The 24645-nt window shown below is 62.9% G+C and overlaps 4 protein-coding genes across 9 annotated transcripts; 2 read left to right on the top strand and 2 right to left on the bottom strand.

The window, feature by feature from the left end:
- Positions 1-434: 434 nt before the first annotated feature.
- Positions 435-7649, bottom strand: CSTF2 (cleavage stimulation factor subunit 2). Of its 5 annotated transcripts, XM_033072504.1 has the most exons (15): positions 7561-7649; positions 7341-7419; positions 6279-6448; positions 5676-5812; positions 5441-5560; positions 5185-5340; positions 4937-5060; positions 4566-4628; positions 3395-3454; positions 2638-2779; positions 2121-2272; positions 1560-1822; positions 1047-1172; positions 779-904; positions 435-654 (listed from the first exon to the last, which is right to left on the bottom strand). In XM_033072504.1, the coding sequence occupies exons 1-14, from the start codon at positions 7616-7618 to the stop codon at positions 782-784; spliced, it is 1773 nt and encodes a 590-aa protein (XP_032928395.1). In that variant the 5' UTR covers positions 7619-7649; the 3' UTR covers positions 435-654; positions 779-781. The 5 variants fall into 5 exon arrangements, with proteins under 5 accessions (XP_032928395.1, XP_032928396.1, XP_032928397.1 ...); XM_033072505.1 differs by lacking the exon at positions 3395-3454; XM_033072506.1 differs by lacking the exon at positions 4566-4628.
- Positions 7650-7714: 65 nt separating this feature from the next.
- On the top strand, positions 7715-10971 carry TRMT12 (tRNA methyltransferase 12 homolog). Of its 2 annotated transcripts, none has more exons than XM_033072787.2 (7): positions 7715-8014; positions 8114-8261; positions 8346-8518; positions 8906-9056; positions 9128-9237; positions 9839-9996; positions 10067-10971. In XM_033072787.2, exons 1-7 carry the CDS (start codon positions 7945-7947, stop codon positions 10487-10489), a joined length of 1233 nt encoding a protein of 410 aa, XP_032928678.1. In that variant the 5' UTR covers positions 7715-7944; the 3' UTR covers positions 10490-10971. The 2 variants fall into 2 exon arrangements, with proteins under 2 accessions (XP_032928678.1, XP_032928677.1); XM_033072786.2 differs by having other exon boundaries at positions 8329-8518.
- A 745-nt stretch (positions 10972-11716) lies between these two features.
- On the top strand, positions 11717-18703 carry SYTL4 (synaptotagmin like 4). The gene is made up of 17 exons (XM_033072806.1): positions 11717-11796; positions 12505-12652; positions 12778-12993; positions 13483-13592; positions 13749-13863; positions 14025-14132; positions 14377-14491; positions 14598-14688; positions 14853-14956; positions 15065-15151; positions 15462-15640; positions 15829-15931; positions 16685-16846; positions 17253-17358; positions 17507-17606; positions 17844-18052; positions 18416-18703. Exons 2-17 carry the CDS (start codon positions 12543-12545, stop codon positions 18556-18558), a joined length of 2058 nt encoding a protein of 685 aa, XP_032928697.1. The 5' UTR covers positions 11717-11796; positions 12505-12542; the 3' UTR covers positions 18559-18703.
- A 358-nt stretch (positions 18704-19061) lies between these two features.
- On the bottom strand, positions 19062-24156 carry SRPX2 (sushi repeat containing protein X-linked 2). Its single transcript, XM_033072666.2, has 10 exons — positions 24075-24156; positions 22247-22330; positions 21969-22160; positions 21500-21676; positions 21064-21190; positions 20850-20971; positions 20570-20749; positions 20313-20446; positions 20123-20244; positions 19062-19857 (listed from the first exon to the last, which is right to left on the bottom strand). The coding sequence occupies exons 1-10, from the start codon at positions 24142-24144 to the stop codon at positions 19677-19679; spliced, it is 1389 nt and encodes a 462-aa protein (XP_032928557.1). The 5' UTR covers positions 24145-24156; the 3' UTR covers positions 19062-19676.
- Between the last annotated feature and the right edge of the window lie 489 nt (positions 24157-24645).

Below are 24645 nucleotides of genomic sequence, written 5' to 3'. Positions count from 1 at the left end.
TCTGTCCCCTTGTAGAAGAGCTGGTTGACAGCAAACCCTTTGGGGTGCAGGATCAGACACCCCTCTGCAGGGGCTCACTGCCAGCCTGCACCCAGCACACAGCTCAGCTCCCACTGCAGCTCACACCAGGTTCTGCTCCAGGGTATGCAAAGAGGAAACCCCGCTCCTGAGCAGGCTGGTGTGGTAAGTGATACTGCAATCGGATCCAGAGCCCTTCCTGCCCCATCAGGAGGAGCAGAAAGCCAAGCTCTCTGTCCTGCCCTTCCCCTGCACCCCTGTAAACAGCACAGCACAAGAAATTCCATGACTAGGTCTTGCCCTGGTGTGGGGGGGAGAGAGGATGGCAAGTGCCTTGGACAAGACTGGAGCCAGACCACACTGCTCCCAGAACCCAACACTCCCATTCTGGCCTCCAAGAGAGACCAAACAAGGCAGCCAGGGACATGGATTTATTCAAACCCTCCGCCCACTTTATTTCAAACATCATAAAATATACACAGAAAAAAAAACCAAAAAAAAAGATGAACTGGAGGGAAAAACCTCTTGAGGGTGACACAAACTCTTCCAAAATGCACCATCACCTCAGGTAGCAAAGGGAAGCAGCTGTGATGGAGCACCACCTCCACTCAGGCACAGGGCATCTCCATCTTGTGCCTATGAGAAAGAAGGGGAGGAGGGTGAGCCCAGCACAGAGGGAAGCAGGGCAGAGTACCATGCTAGGCAGCTCTGTTTTACTGGAGGGAACAGGTACAGGGCGAGAGCAGGTTAAGGACATCACCTGTCACGGTGCCCCCGTGGATTTCTGGATTTGCTCCTTCAGAATGAGGATGCTCTGCCGCTGCTCTGGGGGCAGCATGGCGATCTGATCTGCTGTCAGCTGCAGGACCTGCATGATCAGTGCTGCCTGTGGGGAAACATGGGTGAGAGTTGTGCCCTGCCACAGCAGTCACAGCATACCAGAGCCAGGGAGGGGCCGACCCCACCACAGAAAGGCACACAGGAAGTGCTGCTCCTACTGTGTCACCCTTTCCCTTTTGCTCTCTCACCTTCTCATGATCCTGGGGCGTGACCTGGCTCTGTCCAGGGCTAAAGCCTCCAGGCTGACCAGCTCCTTGGACTCCTGCCCCAGGAATGCCTCCTCCCTGCATGCCTGCCCCAGCCATGTTAGGAACCTGGGGGAGTAAAAGAGGGGTTAAGGACTGAGGGGTCTCTGGCCTCAGCCATACAAATCCAGGAAGGTAAAACAGATGATCAGATGGATTCCCTCATGGACCACTTGGAGATGCCTGAGTACAAGGACAGAGTGCATTTTATGTACTCTCCTCTCCCAAGTCCCGTGCTCCTTCCTGTGCCTCAGGAAGAGATGGAGAGAGGCCTGAGCCTTGTCCTGTCCCCAGCTGATGGGCAGTGCCTGGGGAAATGGGACAGATGCCCCAACCCCTCAGAGCCAGTGACCAAAGGCTGGTGCTTCCCAGACCTGCTGCTGTGGGACCCCCCCCACCCAGCCCCAGCCTACAGGACCCTGTCAGTGCCCGACCAGCTGAGCAGAGACTGCGTACCTGGCGGGGCCCCTGCGGGCCACTGGCTCCCATGTTAAGTGGCCCAGGACCCTGTATCCCACCAGGCATTGGGCCACGTGGGTTGGGACCAGGCCCTCGAGGCTCCAGGCCCCGGGGCTCCAGGCCCCTGGCCTCCATGGCCCTGGCTTCCAGCACTCGTGGCTCCAGGACCCGCGGCTCCAGGCCTCGCGCCTCCATCACCCGCGGCTCCAGCCCTCGCGGCTCCAGCCCTCGCGGCTCCAGCCCTCGGGGATCTCGTCCCACTGTGGAGGAAACACAAGGTAAGCTCCTGAAGTAAGCAGTGCTGCAGGGAGTGTGCAAGAGAGCCTGCTGCCTCCTTTGTGTGGGGGCCAGCAAGCACCCAAGAGGTGCAGGGCTGAGAGCAGAGGGGACATGCCTGGAGAAAGTCCCTTGCACCCTGGGACTGTCCCTGCTCGCCTGCAGTCAGTCATTTCACTGCCCAAACCCCCTTCCTATGCCTTGGGTCAGGGCAGCCGGCTCCACTGTGACTTCTTGCCTGCACAATCCAAACCACCCAGTATTTCATGCCCCCTCTCTCACCTCGAGCATCCATCAAGGGCCCCCGCGGCTCTCCCATCAGTGGTCGGGGTTCTCCCATGGGTCCCCCCCTCATCTCATGGGGGGGGCCACGGCTGTCATGACCAGGCATATGGTGCATAGGGGCTCCCTGGTGGGGCGGCCCAAGGTAACCTCTGACGCAGAGAGACGAGGAGAGCAAAGCAGGAGGAGGAGAAAAAGCGAGAGAGTGTGAATCAGACACTGGCTTGGCACGGTCTGGGCAGAGCGCTGGGAGTGCCCCCGAAGCCGGCCGCAGGGGAGGAGGGTGAGGCTGGCACAGGGATGGGTGCTGGTGGCCCCACGCCACAGGGCAGCTGCCATCACCCCGGGGATGTCCCTTCCCCGGGGAAACGGGCCGGCCCCCGTGGCTGGCAGCACACAGGCCTCCGACCAGGCAGCAGTGACTCCCGGAAGGCTGGTGCCATCCCTGTCCTCAGCGAGAGGTTACCCTTGGGCAGGGGACAGTGCCAAGGGCTCCTCTCCTTCCCTCTCCCCTCACCTGGGCTCCACTTCTCCAGTGACTGAGAGCAGGGTCCCTCCGCGAGGGTCATTCGGGGCATCTCCCAAAAGGCCTCGGGGCGGCGGGCCACTAGCAGGTAGAGGTCCACGCTGCATAGGGGCCCTCGGGTCTGGCATGGGCACTGCCAGGGAGACACACAAGAACTCGTGAGGATCTGCATGACCAGTGCCGTGCCAAGACTGTGCCCGGCGCTCTCAGGCCGGGTGTGGGGCAGCCACGCTGCTCCCCTGAGCTGTGCTGTCTGCTGGGGACACAGCCCCACACACGAGGCTGGAGCACACCAAAGCCCCTGCCCTGGCTGACAGTTTTATTCCTCTCTTTTTCTTCTCTGGTTTTATCTCAGGTTCCTTACAGCACCAGGGGCCAAACCAAGTATGGTGTGCCCCCATGGCAATCCCTACAAGTGTGGGCATCAACACCCTGCTGACGTGGGGCCAGGAGCAAAGCAAGACCTGGAAGGCTCCTGGAAGCACAGTGTCAAAGGGGGCTGGATCTGAGGCAAAAGCCCTTTCCAAACAGGCTCTCCTTTTCCACTGGAGGCTCCGTGCATAGTTCTAGCCTGTTCTCTCCTGTAGCCCTAGAGGAAATCCTGCCTGCTTCATCTCCTCTTACTGCTGTCAGGCTACAAGGAGTGACATTCCAGTCCCTGGCCCTGAGAACAGTGGGGTGAGAGCTGCTCTCTGCACACTCCACAAGGAGCTCCATGGGAAGAGGGAGCTGGCAGGTGCCAGGATACCTTGAACGCGTTCGATAGACGCAGGCCTGGCAGGTCCCACGGGCGAGAGCTGCAGGTTCCCTGGGCAAGCAGCAGGAAAAGAGGGAAAGAGCAGACACGTAAATAGTGTATGCACACATGCACCGGCTTTGGGGACAGTGCTGCCTGCAGCATCGCCCCCCTCAAGTCCCCAGGAAAACCTACAGAGAAAATGTTTGCACGTCTGGCTTTATCAACCTCTTCTGTTAACACCACCTTTGTCACCACGGGCAGGACAGCCAGCGTGGCACAGTCCTTCCCTCACTCAGGGACAGAGGCAGGGAGAGAAGACATCCTGCCAAGAGATGCAGCATTCCATGGGGCCACACTGGCCCCATAACACACACCAAGCTTCTGCTCTCCAAAACATTTGGGTGCCAAGAACTATCAGGTAGCTTTCAGGAAGACAGTGCCCACCCCAAAGAAAACGAGAGTCAGCTTCCTCTAAGGCCAAAGGATCTCAGACTAGGTTTGCCATATTGCTGAAACAAGGCCTAGGATAGAAGTCAAGGCAACAGAGGTGAACAAGTGTCTGCGTGTGCTGTTCCTGGGAGAACAGGAACACCTGGGTCGAACTAACCTATGCATGGCCACATGTGAACCATAAGGAATCGGGCCCCAGGGCTGGGCCGTGCAGACCGTGCCTGCGGAGGGAAAGCCGAGCCGAGCAGAGCCGAGCCGAGCCGTCACCCCGCGGAAAGTCCCTGCCAAGCCTCAAGCCAAAACGGAGAGCCAGCTCCCTCTGCTGGGCACGGCGCGGGAGGACGCGGCAGCCGCACCAGCTGCTTCAGCACCCAGGCAGCAAAGGAGCAGGACAAGGACCACAGAAGAGCAAGCTCTGCCTGCCCACACAAGCACAGGGACAGACACGCGCTCGCAGAGATGGAAAACACAGGCACATCCCGCTCGGCGGGGACAGGCAGCTTTCCTGGCTTCCAGAGCACGACTGCACAACTCGCCACAGAATGAGCTGGGGTATGGGCTGAGTGAGCCCTGGGAGCCAGGGAGCTGCTACCACAGCCTCGTGCCTCAGTGCACAAACCCGGGCACAGCCCCAGGGCTGGGCACAGCCAGGCTGCAGGCAGCTGGGGCACAGCACTGCTCACTGGAGCGAGGCTCACACCACACACAGCACTACACACGTCTGCTTTACCTTGTCCACGTTCCAAGGGGACGGGCCCTGCCCCCGGCATCCCAACCTGTGGCTGCATCCCACCTGAGAGGGGACAGGCAGAGATCAGAGCCCTCCTCAGCCATCCCTGACAACTAACCCTCTCCTTTGGCCCCAAATACCTTCTTGCTCCCAGCTCCTGGGGGAGCATCTGGAGGTTTATTCCCTTGGTGTTGGCTCCCCCCAGGGATAATCCAACTTTGCAGCCCACCTCTGGCAGCAGCACAACCACAATGTACAGCACAGGATTACGTGTGTTCTCACAGGGCTGAGCCCTCTGGTTAGGGGAAGGCAGAGCAGGGTGTCTGCAGGACCTGTGTGCTCACAGCTGGGGCAGCTTGGCCCAAACTCACCTCCTGGAGCCATGGGGCCAGGGCCTGGGCCCTGCACAGGGGCTGCCATCTGTCCTGGGGCTGGCACTCCCCCCTGCATGGGTGGCTGCATCAGAGGAGGAGCGCCGTTGACGTGCATCCCGCCCTGGCCAGGAGAGACACCAGATGTCAGCGACACCCCAGCACCCAGGCACGTGCCCCAGCTGGGACAGCTGCAGCTGGCACTGCCCATCTCTCCTGCACAGCTCATGTGTTGTGCAGACTCTTACTATGGGCTGTGGCTGGGATGATGGGGTGTTCTGTGGGTTCAGCTGCGCGTTGGGCCCTGGCCCAGGCCCTGGTCCTGGCCCGGGTCCTGGCCCCGGCACTGGCTGCTGGTTGCCTGGGATCAGAGGGGGAACACTGGTCTGGCGATGCAGGATTTTCTAGGGGAGAAAGAAGGAGAAATTAGTTCTTCTCCACTGCCACTCCACAAAAGCTACCAGCAATACCCTCCCAAGCCCGGATGAGCAGCAAGGGACGAACCAGCGCGATCTCTGGGTCCACGATCCTCATGACCACCTGGGCCTGCAGCAGTGCATAAGCCAGCTGTGGGTTCTGGAGCAGCATGTTCCTGGCCTCCTGGGGGCTGTTCTGGACACACAGCTGAGAAGAAAGACACTGATCAGAGCTCTGACAAGGTGTGACAGGGACTGGGAGGGTGCGGGCAGTGGCAGGAGGAGCTGTGCTCGCACATGGAGCAGGGCCCTCCTGCACTCACCTTCATCTGCTTCATCAGCTCAAACATCTGCTCGGGTGGCAGGCTGGCCACGGCCCGGCTGATGGACTCGGGGGCATCCTCTGGGTTGACAGGGTCCCCATAGGGTGACTCTATGATGGGTGCACCTGTGCCCAAGCCTGCAATACAGTTGGTGACTTTGTACTACAACGATCAGCAGATGTAATGGGCTCATCAGGAGGGGAGCGCCAGCCCATCAGGGGGAAAAGGAGGCAGTGAAAACAGGGAGACGTTAGGAGGAATTTCTCCACTGAAGGGGTGATTAGGCATTGGAACAGGCTGCTCAGGGAGGTTGTGGAGTCACTGCTCCTGGAAGTGTTTAAGTAAAGACTGGATGTGGCATTTAGTGCTCCAGTCTAGTTGATGCAGTGGTGTTTGGACAAAGGTTCTTTAGAAACCTTTTCCAACCTCAGCAATTCTGCGATCATCTGAGAGCAAAAACACAGAGCTGAGCCCATGCATCCCTCTAGGAAACTACTCACAACATGTCTGAGAGTAGGCCAGCTCTGCCAGCCTGGCACAAGAGACACGCCCTGCAGCACTGCCAAGGCTGGGCCCAGCAGGAGACCCCAAAGCCTGACTCACTCTTGAGCTCCTCCTTGTTCTTCTCGCTGGCGGCGTTGTCGACGCGCAGGGCCCTGCCGCTGAACTCGCGCCCGTTGAGGTTGCGCATGGCGCTGAGCGCCGTCTCCTGGTCCTGGTACTCGCAGAAGCCATAGCCCTTGGGCTTTCCTGTCTCCCTGTCATACACCAGCCTGGCAGTGAGGAGAGCACCGCTGCTGCTGAGGGCAGTGTGGGCACCCCACTGCGCCCACAGCCCCCACAGCTCCAGAGGGGACACTGGGATAGAGCCACATCAGTGCTGGGAGCAGAGAGAAGGCTCCCGAGTCAGCCCAAGGCACAGAGCAGCTGGGCCCATGACAAAGCCAAAGGGCCTGCTGGTTCCTGGCATGGGTGTTCCCAAAGCTGTGGTGTGCAGGAAGCCCACCAGTGCCAGCCCTGTGCTTGCCATGACCCCGTGAGGCACAGAACAGGACTGGCTGCTCCCAGAACTCCCAAAACCTTAACTGAGAGCTCTCCAGGGCCTGCTGCCAAGGCTGGAAACACCTCTGAAAGGCACAGGGATGGGAGCGAGGAGCACAGAGCCTGACCAGGACCTGAGCACTTCTCAGCCACATCAGGGCAGCTCCTCCAGCCCAGAACTGCGTGCCCACATCCACCTGCTGTGCTCAGGGCATTGTGCTCCATCTCCAGGTTACTCTGGCACAGCCACTCGGTCCCTCTGCCCTGAGCACAGCCTCACAACCCCTGCAGATGCTGCACTGTTGTGTGAGGAAACAGGGGGGGCGGGGAGATTTAGATGGGATATTGGGCAAAATTTCTTCGCCAAAACGTTTATCAAGCATTAGCACAGGCAGCCCAAGGCAGTAGCAGAGTCACCATCCCTGCAAGTGGTGAAAAGGTGTGTGCATGTGACACCTGGAGCCACGGGGGGCTTGGCAGTGCTAATGGAATGGTTGGGCTGGATGGTTTTAGAGGCCTTTCCCAACGCTGAGGATTTACTGAGCCAAGGCCGGTTCCGCGGGGCTCGCGGGGCTCGGTCGGCGCCGAGCAGGGGACCCGGGGAAGGTCTGCGGCCGCTCTCACCTAAAGCTGACCACGGGCCCAACCTCCGAGAAAATGTCCTTCAGCTGTTCTTCCGTGGCCTCATACGGGATGTTCCCCACTGCGGAGACAGACGGAGCCGGCGATCAGCGCGGCGGGTACCGGCCCCGACGGCGAGGGGGGGACACCCGCCGGCCTCCCCCGCCCAGGCCGTCCCTGCCCCTTTCCCTCTGCAGGTCGCGGTCCCGCCCCGCGGCCTCACCGAACACAGAACGCAGGGAACGGTCCACGGCGGGGTCCCGCACCGACAGCCCCGCCATCGCGCCGCCCCCGCCGCTTCCGGTCCGTGCGCCCACCGTCCCCCCGCTTCCGCTTCCGCTTCCGCCCGCGCTCGCAGCCGGCATGGCAGTGGCGCTCCTAGAAAGCGCTCCGGCGGGAAACGCGGCACCGGCGGGAGCGGGGCGGGGGTGCCGGGACTCGCCGGGACCCCCGAACGGGGTGCTGCGGCCTCGGGGATCCCCCGGCACCGACAGCCGGCCTCCGGGCAGCCCCGCGGCATCAGGGATGCTCTTCCGGCCACCGGTGCCGAGGCACAGCTCCTAGCGAGCCTGACACCGCCGGCGGTTCGGTAGAATGGAAGCCACGGATGTCCCCATGCCTGTCCCCATCCATGTCCCTGCGCTGGCCACAGAGCGGAGGTTCGCCCAGCGCCTCAGGTGAGGGGCGGTGAGAACGAGGGGCAATGGGAGCCCTGCGCTCCGGCCACAGGAGGCTGTGCGGGGTAGGAAAGGGCCTGAGCCGGCCGTGCTTTGCAGGGAGTGTCTGGAGCAGCAGCGGCTGTCGGACGGGCGGTACCGGCTGCAGCGGCTGCCGGGGGGCCGCGTGGCCCTGCCCGTGCTGCAGGAGAAGCTCTCCCAGCTCTGCCTGCCCCCGGAGGTGCCCTGCGAGCTGCTCCGGATCCAGGTTGGCAGAGCTGCCTCGCTCTGCGCGCTGAGGGGCCCCGGGCCGCAGTGCCACATCGCTGCCGCAGGACCCTATCCCCTCCAGGGCCGCCCGCCGGCGCTCGCCTGCCCAGAGGCTGCGGGATGAGCTGCGGCCGCTGCTGGGGGAGAGCTGGTCCGAGGAGCTGGAGCGGGATGTGCCGCACGCCTGGCAGCGCCACGGGGACCTGGTCCTGCTGAGCCAGGACAGCTTCAGGGCTGCGGCGTGGGAGAGGCTGGGTAAGGGCAACCCACGCTGCCCCGGTGCTGGCCCGGTGCTGGCCCGGTGCTGGCCCGGTGCTGCCCTAGTGCTGCCCTGGTTCTGCCCCGGTGCTGCCCTGGTGCTGCCCTGGTGCTGCCCCGGTGCTGGCCCGGTGCTGGCCCGGTGCTGCCCTAGTGCTGCCCCGGTGCTGCCCTGGTTCTGCCCTGGTGCTAGCCCGATGCTGCCCCGGTGCTGCCCCGGTGCTGGCCCGGTGCTGCCCTGGTGATGGCCCGGTGCTGCCCCGGTGCTGCCCTGGTGCTGCCCCGGTGCTGCCCCGGTGCTACCCTGGTGCCGGCCCGGTGCTGCCCCGGTGCTGCCCCGGCGCTGCCCACGTTCCCCAGATCTCCCGGGATGCTGTGTTGCAGGCTCGGCGCTCTGGGACACGGTGGCCTCGGCTCTGGGGGCCCGGCGGGTGGCCAGGCGAGGCCGGGTGATGCCGGACGGGATGCGGACCCCCAGGGTGACCCTGCTGCTGGGCCAGCACGGCTGGGTGGAGCACGTGGACAACGGCATCAGGTGGGCAGGAGCTGCAGGATGCGGCTGTGGGGGGAAGGGACTGCCCTCACCATCTGGGCCGGCTCTTCCAGGTACACCTTCGACGTGACCAAGTGCATGTTCTCCCCGGGAAACATCACGGAGAAGCTGCGTGTGGCCTCCCTGCCCTGCTCCGGGGAGGTCGTGGTGGATCTCTATGCAGGTAACGTGGATGGAGGAGGTGTGGGGCAGGTGCTGATGGCATCCAGGTAGACATGAAATGTCATTTTCAGCTTGGAATGAAAAATACTCAGGCCTAGAGCTCCTGTCCTGTCTGTGAGCCCTTCAGCTGTCCTGGCACTGCTGTCCTGCCTGTGTCCCTGCAGCCTTTGGACAGTAAAGATGTCCTGTACTCAGCCTCATGCTGGTTTGGGGAATCACTTGGATCCAGGGGAAAGATTTGCCACTGTTTGTGCTTAAGGAAGTTAGTGCTTCTGGTTTGTGCCACACTGAAAGGAAATGGCACCCACAAAACTGCTCTGGATTAATCAAACTAAACACTAATCTGGGCACTTCTGCAGAGGTCTCAACCTGATGGCCTAAGACTGAAGGTAAAATAAGCTCCTCTAAACATTTTTAAGGTAGATTTTGCTTTTGCATAAGAGGGAGAGATAAATTTCCGTTTTTCCAGCGTTTGGGCTTTTTTCCAACCCAAAGCAAAGCAGACTTGGAGCAGAGTGGCAATGTGCATCCTGGCCTGCCCTCAGGGAGGAGTGTGGCTCTCTGCAGGTCCCTGCCCTCAGCACTGCCCCCTCCTCCTGCAGGCATCGGCTATTTCACGCTGCCATTCCTGGTGCATGCGGGAGCTGCCTTTGTCCACGCCTGTGAGTGGAACAGCCACGCCGTGGAGGCCCTGCACAGGACCCTGCTGCTGAACGGGGTGCGGGATCGCTGCCACATCCACGCCGGGGACAGCCGGCAGGTGAGCGCTGCCCCCTGGCCACGGACCCCCCCTCCCCGCTGGCATCCCCTCACCTCCTCTCTCCCCCCAGCTGCAGCTGCAGGATGTGGCAGACAGGGTGAACCTGGGGCTGATTCCCAGCTCGGAGCAGGGCTGGCCGGCGGCCTGCCGCGTGCTGAAGAAGGACACGGGTGGGGTTCTCCACATCCACCACAACGTGGAGACTGCCCCTGCCCTGCTGGCTGAGCGGGGCTCTGCAGAGGCAGCCAGCCCTGCGGGAGAGGCACAGCACCCAGCAGAGGACGGTGGGGAGGAGATGCTGGGGGCCAGGCTCAGACCCCAGTGGCAGCAGTGGGCTGAAGGCACGGCCACACGGATCCAGGGGCTGCTGGCAGAGCTGCATGGGCGGCCGTGGCGCACCAGCGTCCTGCACATCGAGGCAGTGAAATCCTACGCACCACACGTGCATCACCTCGTGCTGGACCTCGAGTGCCGGCCAGTGCTGCCCCTTTAGCTGGGCATGGGCACTGCTGGGGCTCCAGTTCCTGTGGAAAGGTGGTCTCAAGCACCAGGGGCAGGGAGATGCTACCAGCAGTGTCCTGCTACCTGCCTGGATGTGCCTTATGTCCCCTGGTTCCCAAGTGGCAGCAGTGCCTCTCCATGCCCAGGTCACCCAGGGCTGTGCTCCTGTGGCAGATCCCTTCAGGATCCACACAAGGATGGAGCAAGCTGGGGCTCAGTGCCAGTGTTCTGCCCTGGCTCTGCCAGTCATTGCCCAGGTCTTGGGTACATGGTAGCACCTTGAGCCCCATTTTCACACAGGAGAGAGCCACAGTGCTGAGAAGCCTTGGATGCCTGCTGGGCTCATTTCAGCAGGTCAGGGACAAGCTTTGTGCTTGTATTTACTAGCATTGCTTTTTTAATGTACTGGAAACAAGTCTGTTCATCTTGTTTCCTTCTTGTCCTGTTTCGGAAATAAAGATATTTCTCACACCTCTTGATGTCTAGTTAAAACGTGCAGCACTGGTGGGGGATCTGGCCTGGGGGGACTTTGGGTCTTTGGGTGGAGGGGCTCAGGGAGCAAAGGCTCTGTGGCACTGTCTGCCTGCAAACCCAAAGCCTTCTACATATTCATATAGATATTTACATATCTATATATATTGTGTACTCCCGCTAGAGCGAGCCCCTGCCCCATGAGGAAGCTCTTGCGGGCCCTTTGATGTCTCCGTGTTTTTTTCCACTGTGTCAATGTCCCATCGCTTCCCACAGGGCTGGGAGCCGCTGGCTCTCCCGTCCCTGGGGTGCGGCCGAAAGTGTGGGCAGAGCCGCGTCCTCTCGTTTGCCTTGGGGCTGCACCCGGGTGGCCTCCCCCGCTGTCGTGCGTGCCGAGAAACCAGCTCTGCACGGCTGGAGCCCCGTGTGCTCAGGGCTCCTGTGCCGGGGGCAGGGAGCAGGCGCCCTGCGGGGCCGTATCTGTGCTACGAAGGACAAGGACAGCGGCTGGAGCCTCGCGGCGGGCGGACACACAGCCCCGGGGCTCCTCCCTGGGGATGCCGGGGGGTCCCCCGCAGTTGGGGTGTCGGTGCGCTCTGTGCCCTTCGGGAGGAGCTGCCCACCCTGCCAGGGCCATGGGGCGGGAGCCGCGGCTCCAGCGGGGGTGATGGGGCGGGGGAAGGGGCTGGAGGAGCGGGCACCGCCTCCCGCACGGGCCGCCCCGTCGGTGCCCAGGTACGGCCGGCACGGCTCCTTTAAGGCACCGGCGCCGCCTTCCCCTGCCGGTCCCCTCCCGCTGCCGGGAGGCGCCCGCCGGAGCCACTGCAGGTACCGGGCGGATGGTGGGACCGCGGGGATCCCTCGGCCGGTGGGGAGTCGGGGGGAGCCAGGGGTCCCTCTGTGATCCCTCTGTGGTCCCTCTGTAGTCCGGGGGTCGAGCCGCAGTGTCCCGGGGCAGTTCCCGGCCCCGATAGCCGCACTGAGAGCGCGGTGCCACCACCCCGGTCCCCCTTTCCCCGACAGAGAGCAGCCTGGGGTCCGCCCTGCCGCCCCCTGCTCCCCGAGGGACACCGGAGCGCGGCTGCGGGGACGGGCAGGTCCCTCCCGCCGGTTCCGCCGGGAGCGGGGAGCGGGGAGCGGCTGCAGCCCCCGAACAAGCGCTCCGGCTCCGGTTCCGTCGGGGCTGGAGCGGCCGCGCGGGTCCCGGTGCCGTGGCTGCGAGCCGGATCCCGTCCGTGCCCGGCTCCCGGTGCGCGCCCGCTCCCGGCGGCTCCGCGGGGTCGGGCAGCTCCGAGCCCCGGTGCGCTCGTGGGAGGGGCAGCCCGGGGCGGCTCCTTCCTGCCGGGCTGCCCGCGGGTGCTGGGCGTCAGCCCGGTCCCACGGAGCCGGCTGAGGTCAGCGGGGCGGCGGGGCTGGCAGGCGGCCCGAGCCCAGCCCGCGGCAGGGCGGTGGAGACAGCGGGCGGGCCGGTGTGTGCCCGCTGCGGCGGTCCCCGGAACGGGCACGGCCCGGGCTCAGCAGCTGACATGTCCCTAGCTGGCATCCGGTGAGGGCCAGCCATCCCGGCCGGAGCGATGTCGGAGGCTGTGGATCTGTCCTTCCTGTCGGACGTGGAGAGGGATTTGATCCTGCAGGTCCTGCAGCGCGACGAGGAGCTCCGCAAAGCGGAGGAGAGGAGGATCAGGTGCGAAGGCGGCTGGAGCTGGGCAGGAGCTGGTTCCCCGCTTTGCTCTGGATGAGTAAGGGGGATGACGGGTGTCCCCGGGGTGCCGGGGCGCCTGTGACAGCTCCTGGTGTCGGTGTGAGCAGGCGCCTGAAGAATGAGCTGCTGGAGATCCGGCGCAAGGGAGCCAAGCGGGGCAGCCAGCGCTACAGCGAGCGGACCTGCGCCCGCTGCCAGCAGAGCCTGGGCCGTGTCAGCCCCAAGGCCAACACTTGCCGGGGCTGCAACCACTTGGTGTGCCGGGACTGCCGTTCCTACAGCCCCAGCGGCTCCTGGCGCTGCAAAGTCTGCACCAAGGAGGCGTGAGTAGCAGGCACATCCTGTACATGCCTCCCCTTCTTCTCGGTTGCCTCAACTTGATGCCCCATGGCCAGTCTTTCCTGGCCTGGCTGGTCCTCTCCAGTGCAGGGCAGCTTGCTCTGCTGTCGCTCTCAGAGAGGGTTCCCATGTTTGGGTGATGGAGAAATGGCTCATACCCTGCTCTTGTGCCTCCTTCGTGTCCCTCTGCTCCTTCACTCTTCTGGCTTGACTGCAGCATTCCCCTGTGCCTCTTGCACAGTGTTTCAAGCCTCCCAGATTCCTCCCTTTTGGCCTCCCATGTCCTACAAACCTTGGCTAGCTCCCGTGTTTGCTGAGGATGTAGCTGAGCCTGTCAGCTGCCCGGTGAACTGTCTCTGCCCAGTCACCTGCTGATTTTGCCCATTGTGTTCTTGGGTTGTGGCAGCACCGAGGGTGGGTTGGGGCACAGCCCCCACCGCCCCTGACTGCCCCCACCACCCCCTGCCCTGCAGTGAGCTGAAGAAGACAACGGGTGACTGGTTCTACGACCAGAGGGTGAACCGCTTCGCCAACCACCTGGGCAGCGACATGGTGCGGCTGTCCCTGCGGCACAGGCCCACAGGTAGGGGTGCCACAGCAGTGCCTGCTCCCACAGCCCAGCTGTGCATGCTCCAGCCCTGCCCAGTGCACCTCTGCCCAGTGTGCAGGGATGGGAGCAGCTCCTGCTCCAGGCAGGGAGTTTGGAGCAGTGCTCCTCCTGATGCCTCTCTCCTTCCAGCCAACAAAAGAGAGACAGTGGGACAAACCCTCCTGCAGAAAGCCCAGCTCAGCGAGCCTAAAAGCTGCTCTGCAGTCCGACAGCCGAGCCCCCCTGCACCCCGGGAGGGGCCCAGGTAAGAATGCCTGCTGTCCCCCATGCCCCAGGCACCAGATCTCATCTGCTGCAGGTTTGAGAGGAATCTGCTGCCCCACGTGGCTCGTTGGTGGTGCAGAAGCTCTCTCAGACCGACCTCCTCGCCAAACAGGACATACCTGTGGTTTTGCTTGTCTGCAGTTCGCTCCCAGATGCCTCAGAACCTCAGGATGGCAAAAGCGACACAGAGTCCATGGAAAACATGAGCCTGGACAGCTACAGAGCAAGTCCTGCTGATGTGGGGGGCAGGTGAGAGGATCCCAGGGTGGGTTGTCCTTGGCAAGACTGGCTGGCAGAGGATGGGACATTCATCTGAAGTGTGTTTTTCTCAGTCTAGTGAGGGGAAGCTGGTTCCTCTGGCTGGGCTGAAGCCTGTCCCTGAGCTCCTCTGCTCCCAGGCTGCTACAGGCAGCTCAAGTGGCACTTCCTGGCCAGCCCTTGTTCTGCCAGCTGTACTTGTGGCCTGGGACAGACCTTTCTGTGTCCGCCACAGGAGGAACTCCCTGGAGAGAGCCATCCCTGGAAAACAGGTTGTTGTGCCAGCAGGACCTGCTTCCTCCAGCCTGACCCTCCCTCTGCGCTCCAAAAGCGCCTTCACTGACGGCCGGGTGTGTGACGCTGCTCCAGCAGGCTCAGCCCTGTCCTGGGGCGTGGGGCTGGGCACCCCGCAGGGCTCCTAGCCCTGCCCTGCTCTGAAGGGACTCTTCCTCCCAGGATGCCACCGTGGGGACCCGCAGCAGCGCCTTGGTGGACGAGCAGGAAACGCTGTTCAAGAAGAACCCCCGGCGGGTGGTGAGGCCCGCAGGTGAGATGTGCAGTGCTGTGGTTTGAGTGCTGGGGGTGAGCAGCTCCTGCTCCCTGGCTGAGAGGGGCTTTCAGTGCAGGTGGGAGAGGCTGGGGCAGCCCTTGCATGAGGGCTCTGCTAATCCTGCTCGTGCCACTGCCTCCTGCTCACCACCTCTCGTGCAGACTACACCAAGTCCGTGATTGACCTGCGCCCCGAGGACCTCGTGGGGGAAGGTGGCTCTTTGGGGGACAGGAGCAAGTCAGTGCCTGGCCTCAACACAGAGCTGGTGAGACCCTCAGAGTGCCACGGAGGTGGCTGCCAGCTGGAGGAGCTGGGTGTCGGGCTGGCTGTGCCCACCCACTCCCCACACAGGAGCTGGTGTCTGTCCTTGCAGGAGGAGGAGGAGGAGGACATCGATAACCTGGTGGAGATCCACCGGCAGCGGGTGGCGCGGGGCAGCATGCGCAGCGGCACCTCCTCGGTGAGCTCCCGGGCTCTGCTCTCCTGCAGGGAGAGGTGATGGAGAAAGGCAGTGCTGGCAGGCTGGGAGGGAGGCAGGACAGGCAGCTCCTGGAGGGAAGGGCTAAGAGCCTTGTGTGGGGGGGCTTCTTTACCTTGGAGGGAATCAAAATGCAGAGAGTCAGCTCTGTTCCAGACCACTGTGTGTGGGTGGGAGGTGCTGGTGGCCTTCCCCAGCCTAGGGAAGGTGAGGGGGGCTGTGCAGAAGAGGCACAGGGAATAATCTTGCTGAGGATGATGCTGTTCCAGCTCAGCCCTGCCTTGTGTTCCAGAGCACGCTGGGAAGCATGGTCAGCATTTACAGTGAGGCTGGCGACTTCGGCAGCGTGGCTGTCACTGGGGGCATCTCCTTCTCGCTGAGCTACGAGCAGAGGACACAGACCTTGTTCATCCACGTCAAGGAGTGTCGCCAGCTGGCCTATGGGGACGAGGGCAGGAAGCGCTCCAACCCGTGAGAGCCGGGGGGGCGATGGCTGCTGGCACCGCTGCGGCGCCCAGCTGGGTTTGGGGTGCCCAGCAGAGATGGGAGCTGGAGGTGGGAGGGTCCTGGTGAGGCAGGAGGTCTGGGGGTGCCCTGGGGAGCTGGGAGGATTAATTGTTGGGGGGACCTTGCTGAAGTGCTGCCTGTTCTCCCTTCAGCTATGTGAAGACCTACCTGCTGCCCGACAAATCGCGGCAAGGGAAGCGCAAGACGACCATCAAACGTAACACCATCAACCCCCTGTACAACGAGCTGCTGAAGGTCAGTGGGGATGGGCTGGGCTACGGGGACTCAGGGGATGCTCCTAACCCTGCAGAGGCCCCGTGTCCAGAGACTGCACCCTGAAAGCTGCAAAATCCCTGCACTCCCAGCTCTGCTCTGGCTGTGCTGCCAAGCCCCAGGGCCATGGTGGGGTGGAGGCACAGCTGCAGATGTCACAGGACGTGTCCCTTGTTCCTGTGGCATTCCCCAGAGCAGAGGCATCCTGCTTACCCTGGATATTTCCTTCCAAGGTGAAGGCTTCCTGGCCCTGGAGGCACAGTGGCAGGAGGGAGGGCAGCACGCCTCTGGGGCAGAGATAAGACAGTTCTGGGCCCCAGGGCAGAACAACTTGGCACTGCCCTTCACCATCCCTGCTGGCTGACTCTGTCCCCGAGTCTGGCAGTGCACGTCTGAGGCCAGGCACTCTTGCACAGTTGGAAGTGAGAGCTGTGGTTTGGTTTTCAGGCTCCCACAGCCAGGTTTGCTGAGGTCTTGGTGGGCTGGCAGAGCTCTGCTTGTGGTGGGATGGCCGGATGCCATGGGTGCTGGCTCTGAGGGCCATCTGCTGGGAGAGCACCACTGACTGCCCTGGGAATCTGAGGTTTCAGCAGGCGTGGGAAGAAAGAGGACCCGGCTCCTGTGCACATCCATTGCTTCTCAAACCTGTCTCCTCTCATGCTGATGTGCTGTAGCTGATGGAATTTGCCCCTGTCCTGTGCTGCCTGCTCAGCAGTGGTTTTGCTCTCTCCCCAGTATGAGATCAGCAAGTCCGTGCTGCTCTCGAGGACGCTGCAGTTCTCGGTGTGGCACCACGACCGCTTTGGCCGCAACACCTTCCTGGGAGAGGTGGAGCTCCCGCTGGATGCCTGGAACTTCGAGAGCCACCTGGAGGAGTTCCTACCCCTGCATGGCAAGGTGTGTCCCTGTCACCCACAGCCTCCCTTGCCTGTTGGGGTACAGCCCTCAGTGGGAAGAGGGTGTGGAGAGCTCAGCTGAGCACTGCCAAAAGGCTTGTGCCAAAATCAAACATTTGGAGAGGTGAAAACCCCAGATGCAGACAGCAGTGCTGTTGTAGTAAAAATGGGCAGATCTTCCTTCCCTGCTCCTGGTCAGGTGATTGGGCCAAAATAAGATCCCGAAGGAGCTGGGCTGGGAGCAGCCCTGGTTGTGCTGGGGGAGTTTGCAGGCATTTGTGCCAGCTCAGCCACGTCTAGGAGAAGCCAAGAGCTCTGTGCCAGCCTGGGGAGGTGCTGCATGCCAGGCAGTCACTGTGTGTGCCATGGCTCCTCTGCAGTGGTTGGTAATTGTCACCTCTTTGCAGATGGGGGCAGATGCTGCTGGTCTCCACCAGTACAGGGGGGAGCTGGTTGTCTCCATGAAGTACATCCCATCTGCCAAGCATCCTGGGGCTGGCAATGGCAGGAAAGGTAAGTGCTGAAGCAGGAGAAGGCAAGAGGAGATGCCATTCCAAGCTCTACACCTACCTCTGGAATGGTGTTCAGTGGGAACTTTCCAGAAGTTTGCAGTGGTAGAAATTAAATTTGATTAATTTTTACTGTGCTGGGTTTTTCCTAGGCAAAACAGGGGAAGGTGGTGAGCTCCAGGTCTGGATCAAAGAAGCCAAGAACCTCACAGCAGCCAAGTCTGGGGGCACCTCAGACAGTTTTGTTAAGGGGTGAGTGAGGGTCCTGGGGTGGGGGGCTGTGAAGGCACTGTCCTCCCTGGCTGTATTCCCAGACTGCTGGAGGACCTGGAGGAGGGCCCCTTGCAGGGTGTCATGATCCTTCTTCCTGAGCTGTGCCAGGAAAGGCAGAAAGGGGCTCCAGGCCAGGTCCTGGGGTGCTGAGGTGCCCCAGCCCCCGGAGCAGGAGGCAGTTGCCCATGTGCTAACCCAAGGCACTGCTTCCCCCAGCTACCTCCTGCCACACAAAAACAAAGCCTCCAAGAGGAAGACTCCTGTGGTGAAGAAGACCCTGAATCCTCATTACAACCACACCTTTGTCTACAATGGCATCAACCCCGAGGAGCTGCAGCACCTCTGCCTGGAGCTGACGGTCTGGGACCGGGAGCCGCTGGCCAGCAACGACTTCCTGGGGGGAGTCCGGCTGGGAGTGGGCAATGGTGAGGAACCCACGGGCCCATCACACCCTGGGCAGCAGCAGCTTCGCTGGGGCTGCTGTGCTGTGAGCAGGATGCTGCTCCAGCCTCGCTGGGGCTGCTGTGCTGTGGGCACCAGGCTGCTCCAGCCTCGCTGGGGCTGCTGTGCTGTGGGTACCAGGCTGCTCCAGCCTCACTGGGGCTGCTGTGCTGTGGGCACCAGGCTGCTCCAGCCTCACTGGGGCTGCTGTGCTGTGAGCAGGAGGCTGCTCCAACCTCACTGGGGCTGCTGTGCTGTGGGTACCAGGCTGCTCCAACCTCACTGGGGCTGCTGTGCTGTGGGCACCAGGCTGCTCCAGCTGTGACTCCTTCCATCCTCTTCCCCAGGCATGAGCCACGGGCAGGCTGTGGACTGGATGGACTCCACGGGCGAGGAGCTGAACCTGTGGCAGAAGATGTGCCAGTACCCGGGCTCCTGGGCAGAGGGGACGCTCCAGCTCCGCTCCACCATGGCCAAGCTGAGGCCCTAGGCTGTGGCACCAGGACTGGCACTGCTGTGGCACCAGGACTGGCACTGCTGTCAGGAGCCACACTCCCTGCACAGCCTGTAAGGCTGCCAAATGTGCCTTGGGTTTTTTTTTTTCTTATACTTTAATAAACATGACCTTCTCTAAACAGGCTTGGGCGGAAAGTCTTCTTGGCCTAGCTTCGTTTGAAGGGTTTTTCCCTTGTCATAAGCCTTGTACCAGATTTCAGGCTGAACTGGAGTCCTTGTGGACCCTCCCTTCTTCTCCTCCGGGCAAAATGCTTTGAAATGTCATTGTGTTTTTATTTCTTCCTATTCTTTTTTCCTACCACCCCGTTCCACAGCCTGTTCTCTCCTTGTCTCCACCCTCTTCCCCACACACAGCCCAGCCCCAGCTGCAGCACTGGATGGATGGAGCTGTGTAGGGTCAGCCTGGAGGGATTTGGGGTTTGTGGTCTCCAGGAAACATTTGTTTCCCAGGCCTCTGAATGCCACATGTACTAGCACTGTGTTTTATACAAATTTATTTATTTCAAGTTAATATTCTACTGCCAAAGCAGTTCCCAGAAAGGGTTCCCCGTGGGTGGTGGGAGAGGCAGTGAGTGGCAGGGGAGATGGCAAGCCCTTTAGGGTGGACTGCACACTGGCTGGCTGCTACGGGCTCTGCTGAGCATGGGGCCATTCGCTTTTAATAAGGGCTTTCAGAGTGGGAGGGTTGGGTCCAGGTTGTTCCCGGGGTGAGCTGTGGGGAGGCTGAAGCTGCTGAGTTACAGTCTGTCTCCTACTGGCCAGGCTGCCCTCCCTGCCCTGCCCCTCTCCTCCAGCTCCCCAGCTCCTCCCTGCCCTGGGATTCGAGCAGGGGCACTCCAGTGTCTCCCACCAGGGTCCTGGTTAGAGAGGTTGAACCATCCCCCAGTTGGAAACAGCTCCTGGCTGCTGGGCAGTGGGACACTGCTGGCACACTGTCCCCACTCACCCCTGTGTGCCAGAGCAGCCAGAGAGGGGCTCCCCCTCCCCGGAGCTCCTTGGCACCCTGCTCCTTCTCTACAGTGGGCGACTAGAAAAGCAGAAAGGCACGGGTCCGTGCCCGGGGGCAGTGGCAGGGCTGTCCCCGGCGCTGGCTCACTCGCAGGGGTCCCCGCCCTGTGCCCGCCTCGCCGCCTCTCGCTCGCTCAGCAGGAAGGTGTCGATGAACACGAACAGCTCGTCGGGGCTCACCGGGGAGATGTAGCGCTCGCGGTCCGTGCCCGCCTTGTCCAGCAGCACCGCGTTGAAGTGGGAGCGAGTGAGGTGCAGGAAGCGCCTGCGGGTGCAAGGGGGTCTCTGCTCAGGGCTTGCACTGAGCCTACCCACCTTTGCAACCATGTTCAGGTCCTGCTGAGCCTCCTCCTCGGGGCTGTGAGCTCTGGGAAGCTCTGGTGACACTGCATTGCATGAGCCCCGCTGGTGCATCAAGAAAGGGGCTCTCCACGAACCCAGCTGCAACCCCATGCTTTGCCATTGCTGGAGCCATTCCCTGTCCCCTTGAACAGCCACCTGGCTCTGCAGGCCAGCCCCACGGCCCCTACCTGAGCTCCTCGATGATGCCAAGGGACAGCCGGTGCTCCCGGATGCGCCCCACCTCGTGCGGGGGCTGCCCCACCAGCTCCACGGTGGTGACGTGCCGCAGGTCCAGCCCGCAGGCGGCTTGCTGAGGAGGAGGGGGACAGTGAGGGGGTGCTGGAGGTGGGCAGGGGGGCAGCAGGAAGGTCTCCTCACCTGCAGCATGGAGATCTGCATCTTGTAGTAGCGGTTGGAGGGGTCGGGGGCCGAGATGACAAAGAGGCGCCGTTTCTCGTGGAACTGATCCAGCAGGCTGGCGGCCGAGTTCACGTCGGTGTTGATCTGCATGGCTGGGCCAAGACACACACAGGGGTGTGGAGAGGTGCCATCGTGCCCCCCATCTCCCCTCTGAGCCGTCCCCCAAAGCTCTGGGCATGGCCACGGGCACGTCCTGCCCTGCCCACCCCACTTACGGGCACAGAGGGGCTGGGAGCCCGTCCACTGCTGGCTGGACTGGCAGACCCGCAGGGAGGTGCCCTGGCGCTCGTAGCCCCCGTCGCACAGGTACTCGCAGGTGGCCCCGTAGTTGTTGCCGTCAGAAGTGCAGGAGATGTACCCGTTCTGCGGCGGCTTCAGCACAGGGCAGCGCCGCACTGCGGGCAGGGCAGCTGGCTGAGAGCTGCGGGCGCTGCAGCACAGCCCCAGCAATGCAGGCTGCAACTGGGGGAGCAGCTCCCCGCGGAACCCTCTCACCTTGGACGCGGATGCGGAACTTGCAGCTGGCTCGGTTGTAAGCCTGGTCGTGGGCGGTGTAGCGGATCACATGCTCGCCTGCAGGGAATTCCGAGCCGGGCTCCGGGCCCCGCAGCATCACCCTGACCCAACAGACGGGTTTCTCCATCAGCTCCGCGGGCAGGGAGCTCCCGGCACGGCCTCCTGGCACTGACTGCAGCACCTCTGCCCTCACCTCTTGATGACACCGTCAGCAGAGTCCCTCACGCGGGGAGGGTCCCAGTACACGGTGGCAGTCAGCTTGCCCGGCTCTGCTATGCGCTCCCGGGACTCTGGGCAGCGGATCTTGGGAGGCTCCAGATCTGCCCAGAGGGAGGAGAGGGATTCATGGAATCTGTGGATGCCTTGGCTGAGCTATGAGATTGAGGCACCAGCCCCGGTGTTGAAGCACCCCAGGGACCTCGGAGCCACCCAGACCTGCTGTACAACAAGTGCTGAGCGCCCCAGCGCCGGGCTGGTGCCTGTGCTTCAGGGCTAATGGCACTGCAGGGAGCAGCAGGGACCGGGTCCCGAGGGAGGGAGGTGGGTTGGATGTGGGGTGACACCTGCAGACACCCCAGGCACGGGCGATGAGCCCCTGCGTGCCCCAGCAGCGCGGGGTGAGAATTTACCTACACAGACTGGCTCGCTGCCGCTCCAGCGCCCATCCTCCATGCAGATGCGGCTCCGGTCGCCCTCCAGCTGGTAGCCGGGCAGGCAGGTGTAGTCACAGCGGGAATCCATCTGCACGCCTGCCGAGCACACGTAGGAGCCCCGCAGCACCGCCGGCAGCACGTGGCACCGGATTTCTGCCGTGGAGAGAGCACAGAGGGCAGCACGGAGGGCGGCACAGAGGGCGGCACAGAGGGCAGCACAGAGGGCAGCACAGAGGGCAGCACAGAGGGCGGCACAGAGGGCAGAGCAGAGGGCAGCACAGAGGGCAGCACAGAGGGGGCAGCACAGAGGGCAGAGGGCAGCACAGAGGGCAGCACAGAGGGCAGCACAGAGGCAGCACAGAGGGCAGGGGAGCGGCTGCCGGCCGTGTGAGCACAGGGCACAGGCTGTGGGTGCCCGTGGCAAGGCCAGGGCCGGGACACTCACGTCGGCAGTACGCCATCCCGGACCAGTGGCGGTTGGGCAGGCACTGCACGGCGCTGGGACCCACCAGGCGGTAGCCGCGGGTGCAGCTCAGCTCGCAGCGTGTGCCCAGGCTGCTGCGGTACGAGCTGCCCCGGGGCGAGTAGCAGGTGGCCTCTCCGCGGTGGATGTTGAGCGTGGCGCACCACTGGGGCACTGCGGGAGAGCAGGGAGGTGACGGGGCAGTCTGCCGTGCCTCGGCTTCCCCACGGGCACACAAAGGACGGGTTGGGTGCTGTTACCTCGACGGTAATCCAGGGCAGGCTCAGGGGGAGGTTCTTCTGCGTACACCTCGTTGGTGTGACTCTCCAGGTAGTAGCCAGAGCCTGGGGAGGAAGGAAGAGACGAGCAGGCTGCAGGGCAGCTCATGGCTGCAAAATGTCCCAAAAGCAACTCCCAAAAGCAATCCCAGCCCTGGGCAGACCCTGTCCTTGGGGCTGCTGCCAAGGGCTGAACTGGGCAGACCGCGAGCCCAGTCCCCAGTGACATTGGTGAGTGCTGGCACCAGCCGCAGACTAAACAGCAGCAGCCGTGGTTGTGGCAGGAAACGGGGGCTGGCACCGAGTGGGCTGGCACCGACCCCCAGCTTCGTGCTGCCGGGAAATCCTTCCACCCGCTCCCATGGCACCGCCAGTGCCACGGGGCATCCCGAGGGAGGGGAGAGAGCAAGCAGCCCTTTTCTGCCGTTTTCTGCCCTTTCCTGCCCTTTTCTGCCCTCTTCTGCCCTTTCCTGCCCTTTCCTGGCCATCCCCTCACCAAGGCAGGGCATTGCGAGCACGCTGCCCACCCGGGGGTGCAGCCCCTTGCCCGTGCTCGAGGGAAGGATGCAGCTGCTGAAGGGGCTCGGAGCAGCTGCTGGCCCCTCGCCACCCGTGCTGGCAGCGGAGCCCCGCGGGAGGGGTGAGGACATCCCTGCGCCATCCTTGTGCCTCCATGGGCAAGGTACTGGCCGGCGGGGAGGGAGCCAGCAGGGGGAGAGGGCTGACATCCTCCCCCCGGCCCCTCGGCGCCTCGGCCGGCCGCGGCATTCCCCAGCTCTGAGCTCACGTTTCCGCCGCGTTTCCGCTGGCCCCCGCCAGCCCCCTGCTCGCCAGCCCAGCCCAGCCCAGCCCCCCGGCATGGGGGATGCTCGGCCTGGGGACACCGCAGGAAAGGCGACAGCCCCGCCGTGGCTGTGCCCGTCTGCCCCGGGCTCTGCTCCGGCTCTTGGGAAGGGGAGATCCGCCGGGGCCGATCCGAGCAGAAGCCCCGCCGTCACCGGGAGGAAACTCCATTACCAATCTTCCAAAATGAACTTTACCATGGAGCGGCTCCCCACCGCTCCCCACAAGCCACCCTCTCGTTTTCACAAGGTGTTTGTCCTGCTGCCCTGTTCGCGCTGCCGGGGCAGAGCAGAGGGGCAGGGGCAGCACTCGTGGGGATGTGTCCTGACCTGGTGAACAAAGCTGTTCCCCGGGAGGCTGCCAAGGCTCCCGCCGGGGCCCTGGGGACAGAGTGCACCCTGTCTCCGCGGGCAGATGTGCCATTTAGTGGTGATGTTTCCCTCTATGCGAGTGCTGCCTTTTCCTTCTCACCTACGGCCAGCTCAGCCCCGGCTGCACCGGGCAGGAGCATCCCCAGGAGTGCGGGCAGCATGGCCAGGGGAGGGGATGGAAGCAGGGAAGGGGGAAACCACCCCAAACAAAGCCTGTGTCACCTGGTCGTCCAGCCATGGGGCGGCTGGGACTCTGTGCTATACTACCAAGTGTAATAATAATAATAATAATAGTAACATCTCCATCCAACAAACATCTGCGGGCTGATGGCTCCCGTGGGAGCGCGGAGTCAGCGGCAAACAGCGCTCCCGCAGCGGGGGTGTGAGGGACAGGGGCCGGCTGGGTTTGTGCTGCTCCCTGGATGCCTGCCAGCACCCCTCCACTCCTCCCTGTACCCACAGCTCACCCCCTCAGCCTTCAGGCACTGCTGCTCTCCCGAAATCGCCGTACCCAGGCGCCTCCATCCCTTCCCAGCAGCAGCAGCACTGCGGGGCTGCCATCCCCAGGATCCCGTGCCCGCACACCCCGCGCTCACCTTCGTGCCACGTGGATGACACCAGCCTGGCAAGGACGAGCAGCAGCACCGGGGCTGCCTCCTGCGCCATCCTGGGCAGCTCACCTGCCCTGCTGGCCCCGGGAGCAGCCGGGAGCCCTGGCGAGGATGGAGAGGAGCTGGAGGAAGGATGACGGCCCCCTCTGTCGCCTTGTCACCGCACAGATGTCCGTCCCTCCTGCCCAGACTCTCTGCTTGTGCTGAGCAAACTTACTTTCCCCCTTGGCTGCCCATCCCAAACATTCAAAAGCCGTGAGTCAGGCCCAAAATGATGAGATTGTAAAAAAATAATAAATCCCAGGATCGCCCGTTTTCCAGCTCGCCTCCTGCTTCTCCGGGGCTTTAAAAGGTTGTAAGAGGTTTTCTTCTGCAAGCAGAAGAGCCAGGAGCGTGTTTAGACACAGGAGAGAGCCAACCCGAGCCTGTGCCAGCCCTGGCGGGCTCTGGGAATGGGGGGCCGGCAGGGACGAGCACAAAGCCGCAGGAGCCGGGTCCCCTTTCCCACCTCCTGCAGGAGGGAGGGAGAGACCCCGCTGCAGAGGGAGGCTCCGAA

The sequence above is a fragment of the Catharus ustulatus genome, chromosome 14 (assembly GCF_009819885.2).
Source record: "Catharus ustulatus isolate bCatUst1 chromosome 14, bCatUst1.pri.v2, whole genome shotgun sequence".
Lineage (NCBI taxonomy): Eukaryota > Metazoa > Chordata > Aves > Passeriformes > Turdidae > Catharus > Catharus ustulatus.
This window is presented reverse-complemented; position numbering and strand designations above follow the sequence as displayed.